Source organism: Ochlerotatus camptorhynchus, unplaced genomic scaffold (genome assembly GCF_037179485.1).
Source record: "Ochlerotatus camptorhynchus isolate MF236.1 unplaced genomic scaffold, CSIRO-AGI_Acam_v1.1 ptg000130l, whole genome shotgun sequence".
Classification (NCBI taxonomy): Eukaryota; Metazoa; Arthropoda; class Insecta; order Diptera; family Culicidae; genus Ochlerotatus; species Ochlerotatus camptorhynchus.
Window position 1 is genome coordinate 3704618 of NW_027040620.1, and position 12216 is coordinate 3716833.

The following is a 12216-nucleotide window of genomic DNA, read 5'->3' on the forward strand; positions in this document are numbered from 1 at the left end:
GTTGAAAATTCGGATTTTGATGCGCATACTTATCTGGTTTGACCTCCAAATATTTTATAAACTCGCAAAGGCAGCCCTAGCCTTCTTGATTCATAAATCTATGTCGCTCTTGGTTTCGCTTTATGACGCTATTAGGTTGCCAAGATATTGGAAACTTTCGACTTTCTCCACTGTTAGCCCTGCTACCGTAAAGTTGGAAGAGTTGTCCGTGATGACATTCAACGATTTGAAGGTTTGACCCGCCGTAGACAGCGTTCGACTAGGCCGTTTAGCTTACTCTGCATATCAGAGCGCCGTTTTGCAAATAGCGCAACATCATCAACCTAATCGATATCGTTGACGTGCTCCATAGTGATAGACGGGCGTTACGCACAAGCACGTGAAAGGCTCGTATTTCGCTTCACTGAGGTTGACGATTTTATCCAGGACGCCCTTAACGCCTCAGAGCGCCCACAGATTTTAGTGATTTAGTCGGTCGAAGGCTGTTTTCGTAGTCAATGAATACTAAATACAGGGTGCCCGATCTATCCGATTCAGGATAACTTTACACAGAACTTTGGGAGCAACACACAGTAACATGTTGCTTCGTCAATGTCGCCAACAGTCAGATCCCCCTTCTTTAGAATCTTAACTAAGACGCCCTGCATCCAGTTATCCGGAAAAGTCGCAGTGTCCCACATATTACAGAATAATTCATTCAACATTTGTGCGGATAGCGTGGGGTCAGCTTTGAGCTCTGCTGATATGCGAACGAACCGGAAGTCTTATTGGATTTCATGTTTCGAATACCTGCTTCTATCACCTGCAGTGAGCCTTGAAGTTGACGTGAACAATGGGGCGAACCCTTGGCGGATCATGCCGAGATGTTGATGGTAAGTTGGTCGTCGAAACTTGAAGAAGTGATTCGAAGTGCTCAAATCATCGATTCAGCTACTCAGTAAGCAATTAACCAGTCACATCTTGTACAGGCATTCTTGAGTTCACCCTTGCTTCCCTTAGACGTCATGAGATACCGTACAGGACTCTAATATCACCACCCAACAAACAATTCAAAGTCACAAATAAGCATACATATTGAATATTTGCTGTATAACAGTGTACTATGCTGAATAAAAAAGGATGAGCTGATAAAAGCTTATTGAGATCGATAGATGCGCCTTTATTCCATTGTTTGCTCTGATAGGATTAATTTACTTATTAAAAGCTTTATAAACGTTGACCGTCTTCCTGATTCAGAACAAGAAGTTTGATCTAATAACATGCTGAATAAGCGTAATTTGCACATAAATTGACGCTTTAATTCGGCTGTTTTGAATTGATTTAATAACATGCTTTATTAGACGTCTAATATTTGTTTTCTATCTCCATTATTAGATTCCATTGCATTGCTTTACAAAATTGCTGAATAAAGGTGAATACAGTCACCATAACAACTCTTATACCACTATGCATCCATGTTGCGATCGCATGCTTTGTAAATGCTTTATAAACGACGTATTAGATTCATTATTCCACAACACTGATTCAGTTTAACAACAAGAAGAAATCAGTAGAGTAGTGGTTACCATTTCCGCTTTCCAAGTAGAAGGTCGCGAGTTCAATCCCAAGCTCAACCCTTTTTTTTATTTGTGTTCTCAATCGTAATCATCGATCACATCACTCACGACAACAAATTTATTGATTTAGTTATCTAGATTACCCTTAATCCTTGAGAATTGGAGAGGTGAAGAGGTAGAATTGGTCTCATGTAAAACAACGATGAATGAATTAATGATTCCCACTGGACCTTGGGATGATAGGGAGTGCTTATAGGTATTCAGTTTCAAGCAAGCTTTTATTGAATATTGAGCCATATGATGTATTCTAGGATAGCTCAGATGGCAAGGAAAGCGGCTGGTGATCGGAAGGTACATGGTTCGAAACCCATGCAACGGACATGTATATGTATGTAAAAAAATAATCTAGATCTGTGCTGGTGCGTGCTTTGTCAGAAATAATGAAAGCAATCATTAATGAGAAAAGATAATTCTGTCTTTCGCTACCGTTCTTTATTTTCGGGTTAATTTTCCTGCACTCCTAATTGAAACTTCACTTCACATGATAATCAAGCAGCGTATACATCATCGCTGTTTAAGGAAGCAAAAATGTCCAATCAACGCTGAAAAAAAATGATCGAATAAGCTCTGTTACATCTCATGGTAGTCGAATAAAAGCTTCTCGTCATACCTTAACCAACACCATGTTGTGGTTGAATAAATTCTCCAGATTTGTGTGAACAAAGCCTGAACAGACGTTATTATTAAAAATTGTACAAGTATTATTAAGCATGCAGTTGAACAAAATCGTCAAGAAGTCGTTTCTTCAAAAGGCGATTGTTTGTTGGGCAGTTATTGTCAGTCAAGGAGTCCACCCAAGCCGAGTACCGTTGACGGGCTTCGTTCTTGGTTTCTCTGATTCTCGCCTGCTCTTACGCGGCTTTTACTTCTCATCGCTTCTCTATCTTCCGCCATGTTTCATCTTTCAATATTTAGGGGAAATGGCTATAATGTTGACCTATGGATCTAAGATTGGGCCCATCGGTAAAAATCTCCTATTTATCAATTTTATCTAGATGAACGCGTCATTGGGACGGTACTAATGGATATTTTAGGTCGCTATTGAAAATTTACTCGATTACTGACTTTATGTATGGGCCCAAATTAGGGGAATTTAGGCCGACATTACATCAATTTCCCCTATATGTATATATTTTTTTCAATATATTTATTGAGATCTTTATTTTTCATTTCCATTTTTTTTTTCTCTTCTTCCAATGTCACTTTCTTCTCCATTGCTTGATATGCCACCAGATTCGCACAATGTTCTGTAGTCAGTTCGAGTTCAGACTGTTGGGCTTCAGTCTCCGGGCACACCACGTCCATTTTCACTATTTCTGTTTCCTAGCTGCTCCTGTCCAACAACGCGTCAATCTCTACACCGGCGTAGATACTGCTGCCTCTTTAGTCGCCCTTTTTTTACACATCCGATTGTTTTCCAAGCTGCTGCTGCTGTTTCCGAGGCTTCCGCTTGGGACAGGAACTCATCCGGTGTCCCTCCGCCTTACATAGAAAGCTTTTGTCCTTGTTTCTCGAATGTGGAACATATTCTATTCGGGAAACAAGCACACGTCCATATAAAAGCACTCCTGTGAACATGTTTTGATTAATGGAAAGCACTCTGCAGATATGGCTCTACCGAAGTGCAAACATGTATTTCTAGCACGGGTAAAGTATTCCAAAGCCATTCCGTTGTCTATAACATTCGGTACCACCGGAACGACTCAAGTTACCCGAAGTCGCTAAGGCTTATGCGCAAAACCTCGAAGCAGCGTTCCCGGATGAGGGAGGGCTGACCAAAACCTGCTGGTGTAGTGTCAAAGCATCCAAGAGCTCAAGAGAAGCGTCAGTTCTACGAGAAACTCAACGCATCCCGCTAAGGATTTGTATCGCGATCCTAACTAGGTCGGAATAGGGATTTAAGTTTCTTGAAGGACGAACATGGTGAAATTAGCCGTTGACTAGTTCATCTCGGTGAAAGGTGGAAGTAGCTGACTACGATGAACACCTGAATGGCGCAGGGGGAATGGCTTTATCGGTACGGCGAACGAAGGAAACATGCAAACTCCCACGATACGTGAAGTTAAGAATGGTATCAAACAGCTAAAGAACAACAAGGAGCCGTGAGGATTATACCGCAATGGAGCTTATTAAAATGGGCCACGTGGACATTGTCGAAAAAAAAAACGATTCTGGCGGTACAACACTAGGCTGATACGTGAAGTAGAAAAGGTTGGATTAAAGGTGAATTCGTCGAAGACTAAGTGTCTGTTGGCTCGCACAGGCAGAAATGTGATAATCGACGGAGGTGAGTTTGAGGTATTTGTGCGGGGCCTCAGATAGGCTAGTCAGTAAATGCACGATATTATCAAGCGTCAAGTTCGAATGCCGGTCCGTTCGAGGAAATCTCTCAGGTTGGAAATTTTCTCGACTTCCCTTGAGCGTGATAATTCATGTATTGTTTGGCATAGAAAGCCGACAAAACGCTCGCTTCAGAAGCGTAAAAAAGCCTAGAAGAAGAAGAGTTCGAGCTGATGGATGCATTTGTGTACTTAAGATCATTGGTGACGTCAGATAACAACTGAAGCGGAGAAATGTGAATACGTATGATTGCCGAAAATCGTGTTTACTACGGATACCACAATACCTTTTAGGTCTGGTAATATTCGTCCCGTACTAAAGTCCAGTTGTTCTCAACTGACACAAAACTTGGACAATGCTCGAAGACAGCTTTGTGAGTTTTCGAACGACACGAGCTTAGAACCATGTTTGGCGGGGTGTATGTAAACGGCGAACTCAGTATCCAGAATGTCATAAAAGCTGGAAGGGTATAATAAGTGGCATAGGTTGCAAGAATGCAGGACATTAATCCATCGAAAATGGTGTTTGACTCGGATACGACCGGTACAATACAAAGAGGCTAGCTGGTTAGACCAAGTAAAGCAGAACCTAGAAAGTATGAGGCGCTCGAGAAACTGGAGACCAGCAGCCACGAACCGAGTTAGCTGGCGTAACTTTGCAAAAGTAAAGTAAGTAAACAAGAACCTAGCATATTTTTAGCCTTCTCCAGTATGTTTGGTAGGTACAATTAATTAATGCAAACTTACCGTGCGGTAATGGTTTCTGGTTTTCCTGTTTAAATGCAAGAAACGATCGCAGTCCGAGCACAGGGATCCGCAAAGGCTGCAGATAATCATGGCATACGTAACATCATCGTCATGGTTGGAGCAAAGCGGTCGCGATTCTGACTGTTTCGACCATTGACTGGATGACAACCTGAAATTTAATATCAACCATCTTAAATTGCACCACTCGCTACCAGAAACATGACCTTATAAACCTACTTTTCCACATGATCGCGATCTAGTACACACAAGCTAGCCAACGCCAGCCATAGCGTTGGGGTTGTCATGCAAGTCTCCGGAACACGATACACATCGGACAGTCGCGTAATATTCAGGATACATTCTGCGATAGCAGCCTTCGTAATCAGAGACCACTTTTCCGACAATTTACCATGAGCCATGTCACGAATCAAAATCATTATATTTTCCGCCTGTTTGGATGAAATGGTTCCGTTCAGGAACCAGCGAGGCTTGATAGCGGCTTCGACTCGTATACCCGGCTTGGATTTGGACATGGCATCGAAATCGACTGAATTTTCATCGGTCGTCTTTTCGTCAAGAAATTCCGAGGAAGAAACTTCAAAGTCGTACTGTTCCGCTGCTGGACTGTCCCTTGTAGTGAGCGTCATCGGACGATCAGGATCCACGTTGCTAATCTGGGAATTGGTCATCGAAAGCTTGTTCAGCGTAGACTTATCGTACTCGTCTATTTTGCAAATGTTCATGTAGCGCCACAGCTTCATTGTGGGTGGATTTTTATTGGAATTGTTCTTGACCTTTATCTGCACCTGAAGAGCCTTGGCGATAACCGCTAGAAAGATATCGAGAATACCGCATCTATGGAAGAAATGTGTTTTATATGATGAATTAAATGTATAAGAGTAACTTAGGAATAATTACTTATTCATGTTAAACGTCTCGTTATTTTGACTGAGTAGATTGAAGTCTGTCTCTGGAACCTTATCGACACTAAGTAACTCGCACAATGTTTCCGGAGAGATTTCGGGTAGAATACGTCGGATCAAAGCAGTAACCTGACGCTGGACACGATCGCTTCCGGTGTGTAACAGCGAAAAGAGATCCTTCAGCAAACCATGCTGATGAGATAAATAAGAACGTCCGACGGCACTCCCGGACAGAGCCAGCACCATGCTCAACATTTCAAAGCAATAGGTGTCATTTAATTTGAGATTTTCTTCAAAGTCCGTCTCATTATCTGCACTGAACATGACATTATGCTCCCACTCTTCTCGAGAGCGTAGGGCTTCCTTCTGAATGGCATGTACAATATGGACAATGATCTGCTTCTGCAGATGACTCAGTTTGCTACGGCTGAACAGGATTCCGACCATGTGTTCTCGCAAATCTAAAGACTCCGTGGATGAGGAAATGACCGTTGATTCGTTGATTTTTGATGAGGTAGGCGTGTTCACTCCGTTGTAGCTGAAGTGCTTACCGCTTTCGAGTATCAGTTTGCCAAACACCTGCAAATAAAGTTTGCAGTTCACAGTTTTAGACTTTTTTATTTAGATAAACAGCTGTTTGAGAGACATTGTGCTTTAACTATTTGTTTTTTTTTTTGTATTACTTCTGCGTGAAGTCAACGATTTACATAGTTGAAGATGCTAATTTGAAATAACAGACTAAAGTGGTAATTTTTATACGATAGATGTGGAGATGAAAGTATAGAGTTGATAGTTCCGTTAGAGTACGGCAGCGTGAAAATTGTATATAGAGAGTAGAAGACGAGCAAGGACAACTTTTTAGGAAGGTCCAAATCGGTTTGAACATCTCTCTTTACCAAACTCCACCGTTGGAGAGGGATGGTGAGGGGTATTATAAAAGCTTCATAAATGTTGATTGTCTTCCCGATTCAACACCAGAAGTATGATCTATTAACAAACCGAAAAAGTGTAATTTACACATACATCGACGCTTTAATTCGACACTTTTCAATTGATGTTATTATGCTTTATTAGGCGTCTATAATTAATGTTTTCTAGCTCCATTATTAGATTTCATTGCATTGCTTTTCAATATTGCTGCATAAAGGTGAATACATTTAGTATAATAGCAATAGCTCTTATACCACTATGCGTCCATGTCGTAATCGCATGTTCTAAATGCTTTATAAACGACGTATTAGATTAATTATTCCACATAACTTTCATGTGATCTCATAATTGGGAATCGCACCACGAAATCACATGAACCATATGTGATGTATGTTAATGTGATTTATTTTGTGACAATTTTGTTATTGGAAAAATATCATTTGCGTTCCCAATGGAAACTATATGAAAACTTTTTTCAGTGTAGGATAGCTCAGATGGCAAGGCAAACGACTTATGATCGGAAAATACATGGTTCGAATCAAATACAACGACATGTATGTATGTATGTAATACATTTTCTAATATCTGTGTGGTGTGTGGCCGCCTCAGAAAACTAAAACAATCACTAATGAAACAACCGTCTACCGTTCTTATTTTCGGGTTAATTTTCTCACAGTTGAAAAATCGTTTAATAAATGTATAATAGAGTGTAATGAAACGTTACTTCACATGAGAATCCAAGCGTATATACAGCATCGCTGTTTAAATAAGCAATTATGTCTAATAAACGCTGAATAATCAAAAATTTTATGGAATAAGCTCTGTTACAACTCATTCAAGTTAAATAAAAGCTTCTTGAAATACCTTATACACCACCAAGCTGTTGAATGTTGTGGTTGAATAAATTCTCCAGATTTGTGTGAACTAAGCCTGAACAGAAATTTTTATTAAAAATAATACAACTATTATTAAGCATGCAGTTGAATAAAATCGTTAAGAAGTCGTTTCTTCAATAGGCGATTGTTTATTGGGACACGTTCAGATTTTGAAATGTTGAGCTCACACATTTCTTATTGTTACACTTGATTAAGCTCTTAACGACTCTTCATCAAACGAATAAATTGTTGGAATCCTTAACCAACCAAATGTCAGAGTTCTTTCCGTGTTCCGGTTCAATTTGTATCGGATCGCAATATTACACAAATTATTGTTATGCTGCACTGGTTTGACAGCGCAACGTATACACAATGGATGCGATGCGCGTGGTACAGTGACAGTAATTATTAATATTCAGAATTTAATTTCACTTTGATTCTCGTTGGTTTTAAACAACACTTTTATGACATTTCTAGCCCCATAATCTTGAACAGATTGAATTTTGTTTTCAATCAAAGTCTCAGAATCTTGGGAATTTTTCATAATCCTGGATCTTGTATTTCTGTGTACGGAATCTACGGTGGCACATTTGTTTTCTTGTTGTGGTATTTCCCATGTAATAAATATTTAGAAATGCTAAATTTATATAAATATGTTATAGGGTATTTTTTTTCGAGCCAAAAAACATTTTGTATATGGTCCGTTTGTAAAATTCTATGGTCACTTTTTCTCCCACCTGACCCCATAGTTAACAGATTATGCTTGTAATAGTTGTGATCCGTCTGTGTAGAGTATAATAGTTCTTACCTGTCCTGTGAGTAATCGGAACACCCTCAACGTTTCCGTCTCGCAATTCTTCTGCTGGATGTAATTTGCACTTGTGGATTTCAAATGTTGCTTAAACTGGGCAGCTTTATCCTCCGCAGTGTATCCAAGCAGCTTGATTTGCCGCACACGGAGTGTTGCTTCCGGACCGCGAAACTCCAACCGATAATGCGAACATTCGTCGTCGGAAACCGGAGCAGATATCCAGCAGCATGTCAACGGGTCGACATCGATTGTTTTCTGTAAAGATGTTTCACCGAACGAACTTCCCCCGTACAGAAGAATACTGGAGACTTTACTCTGCAAGAGCGCATTACATTATTAGTTACTCTTCTGACACTATTTTGAATAATCAAATCACCCCAATATCACGACTGTTGTCGATATGTATGCAAATAACTTTGCACTGATAATTTGTCCGATTCATGGTGAGCTCGATTATTTTGGGCTTATTACGATCTTCTTCGTCACTTTCCCAAAACGTTTCCGTCGAGTTATCGATGAGGGAATTTGCCAGAGCAGGTCTAGACGAAACAACGAGCTACAAGTGAAAAAAGTATTAATGGGTCAGTTTAAAATTGACGATATTTTTGTTCTTACATCGAATATCTCCGTTATATCACCCAGTAAACTTATCTTTATGAGCTCATCCTGATAGACATCCGCAGCATTCGAGTAAGAGTTCAACATTGCCATAGAAGGAACCAGATTGTCGTCGTTCTGTTCTTCTGATTTGGATAGGATTTTTGAAATATTACCAAAAACATGCGAACGATGGAGAAACTGATGATCGGACTGTTTGAACTTCAGACCGAAACATTGGACGGCAGTTTTCTGCAGGGATGACCCCGATGGTAGTAGCAATGTTAGATCTGCTACAGTTTGCAACAAGCAATGAAGGCTTTGCGACAAGGTTTGAGATAGTGGACCATTGAATTGACTCGATCCTGGATGTTCAAGACCAAGCACGCCTTCATCCAGCTTTGGGTCGTCTTCATTGTCATGCGTGGAATACGACAAAGAGGATATAAACCACCACATGATATCATGTAGCCCGATGGGCTGAGTAACCGACCGTAACAGCCAATTCAGAGCTTGTAGACTGTATATATTGCACACAGTTTTTCTTAGATTCCTCGTCATCGAGTGACGCAGTTTTTTCAAATCGTGTTTCTCTAGCATGAAGGTCATCGAGGGTCGGTTAAGTAGTGATAGAGCTCCAGCTTGCACATCTAGCTTGTATGCTGAGTTAGAACTATTCGAACCACTTCCATCCGATTTTTCGTCTGCGTTTTTAACCTTTTCACTATTTTCGCGTGATGTATTATGATACAGTTCAAGAAATTCGGAAAAGTTAATGTCTTCCGGTCGCTTTCCGTTTGTCATCATAGCTGCTCTGGGATTGGTTTGAATGTTGTTCTTATCATTAATCTTGCTGTTGACTTTGTTCTTACTTCTATTGTTTGGGGTGGATTCCTTGGAAAAACTATTGTTCAGAAGGTGTTCGGGTACAAGCCTCTGTAGGTTGATCGAAGGATAATTCAGTAAATTCGAGTCTCCACTCGTACACGTGCACTGCTTTTTGCGCCTCATCACAACGTTCGGAGTGCCCTCGTTTTTCACTCCAATTTCAACTTTTCCCTGCTGATTGTAGTCACTAATGAGCTTATTCTGCGGTGTGTTCCATCCTTGACCCATCGAGAAACTTCGATGGAACTTACTGGTCGAAGGAATGGCAGGTGATGTTTGAAGGTTTTTTATGTAAGAATCAGTCACTTCCATCGAGACGTCCTCGATAACCTGTTGAGCAATGAATTGATAATCCTGAATTAAATTTTAAATGAACATACTTTCATACTCTAAATACCTTGAAATCAAAAGCATGCATATCAGCCATATTCATTCCCAACAGATCGTAGGTCAAATCGTTATTGGTTTTCGCACCAAGAGTCTCCAGGCACGACAGCATTTCCGGTGGGGGCCACATAAGCTCCGATGATGAGTCGTACAGAATTCGGCTTGAATCTTTTTTGACTGGGGCGAGCAAAGATGCAAAGGAAAGAGGCGTTATATCTTTATTTTTTATAACCGTATTATTTTTATATTTATTCATCAACCGAAGTATTCTAGTACAAATACATATACAAATCTTTGTCGGCCTAATTACATAAATTCAGCAATCGACTAAATTTTCAATAGCAACCAAAAATGTCCATTAGTACCGTCCCAATGACGCGTTAATCTAGATAAAATTGATAAATAGCAGATTTTTAGCGATGGCCCCACCTTAGATCCATAATCCAACATTAGAGCCATTTTCCCTATCTGCTATTCTATTTTTACTTCTTACGAGTTATGTTTCCGTATGGCGTTAAAATATTGTTTTAGTTTATGCCGAGGCATTGAAAAGTTAATGGTTTCGCATTATTGATTGTAAGACGCCATCATGCTTAATGGCCCAAATTTTGCATAATTTGTGCGATGATGTGTTATGGCAAATAAATTTCGATTTCTGAGTTGTCGATTAAGTGCATAAACATTTAATTTTGATCAAAGTTCTGCTGAGCTATGTCGTTGGTTCTAGCCCATGTATTGATGTGCTTAATTTATAGGTCTAAAAATAGTTAGTTTCCTTATATCGGTTGCAGGCACATAAAAGGTGAACCAAGCCAAAAAATAGTCACACAAAATTAAGTGTAGAAAAATAATGCTAATACATTGATCATCTATTTTATGTTATTTTGGGAGCTGAGCCTTGATATTATTGAGTTCACTATATGCTTTGACAAATACGAATCAATTCCTCCTCAGTTTTCGCGACAAAATTGTTGGAGTAGATCTTACGCTTCAGGTTGGCCCACAAATGCTCGATGGGACGCAGCTGGGGGACGTTGGGCGGGTTCGCCGACTTGGGTACCACATCGATATTCAGCCGCTCCATCTCATCCAACAATCGCTTCGAGTAGTGGCCCGACGCCAGATCCGGCCAGAACACCGCGTCTTCGCCCTTATGGTATTTCACGATGAACGACGCAATTTCCGGCAGGCATTTCGTAGTGAAAGAAGAGCGGCTTTGACATCCCCTTCTCGCTGATTGTCAGCCACAGCAGCACCTTCTTGGGGAACTTGGTGTGTCAAATGAACTTCACCTCGGAGCTCACTTCCTTCGTGGGGGAAGTAAAATACGAAGTGCCCTGCCAGTCGTTGCCATCCAGGGTGAGATAGGTCTCGTCGTCCATCACCACCACCACGTCTCGATTCACCGGGAAAAACGAGTTGACCATCTTATTCAGCCGCTGCCGCTGCGTCATTGCTTGCAGCTCCGAAACCAGTGGTCGTGACTTCCGCTTCATTCCGACCAAGCGCACGCAGCGATGTAGCCACTTTTCCCTCGGTCTTCCTCTTCAACATCCTTTGGAGCTTCTTGTCGCTCAGGGTCGTCGGCCGCCCGGAACCGGGCTTTCTTTCGATGCTCTGATTGTTGTCTAATAGTGCCAAGATGTTGTAGATGCCGGAGCGGGCGTATCTAGCGTCCACTAAGTGCCGCACGATGTACGTTTTCGACGCAGCGGGGTGCCGGTCTTTGAACGCGCACACTTCTGAACGGAGTTGCTTCACTGTTTTTGCCATCACAATTTTGTCTGCTGACTCATGGGTTACTATGATTGATGCTGCATGGGTAGTTTCGTCAGTGCGGGTGAAGGTAAACCCATGAAAAATCGAAAATTTTTGTCCATTTTTTTTAAATGCAAACGTTATTATATTGTTAAATTAAGTAATTTGACAATGTACGCCATTTTGTTTTAATTTTGTTCACATTATCAACTTATTTTGGATCATTCTTGAGCTTTTTCGCGATGATCGTTCAATATTAAAAAAATGACCGAAGTATAATGAATTTGGTGGGGTTTAATTTTTGGCTACAACTGCAGCGTTGTTGGTTTCATACAATTTCCATGT

General features: G+C 40.7%; 1 protein-coding gene across 1 annotated transcript in view; it reads right to left on the reverse strand.

Moving 5' to 3' along the window:
* hiw (highwire) overlaps positions 1-12216 on the reverse strand; it is a 129757-nt gene that overhangs the window by 9878 nt on the left and 107663 nt on the right. The window contains exons 33-39 of the mRNA XM_065220693.1: positions 10124-10290; positions 8857-10056; positions 8618-8797; positions 8239-8556; positions 5621-6204; positions 4940-5557; positions 4703-4871 (exon numbers count right to left, since the gene is read on the reverse strand). Of these exons, the coding sequence (XP_065076765.1) occupies positions 4703-4871; positions 4940-5557; positions 5621-6204; positions 8239-8556; positions 8618-8797; positions 8857-10056; positions 10124-10290 (3236 nt within the window). The remainder of the gene's footprint in view (positions 1-4702; positions 4872-4939; positions 5558-5620; positions 6205-8238; positions 8557-8617; positions 8798-8856; positions 10057-10123; positions 10291-12216) is intronic.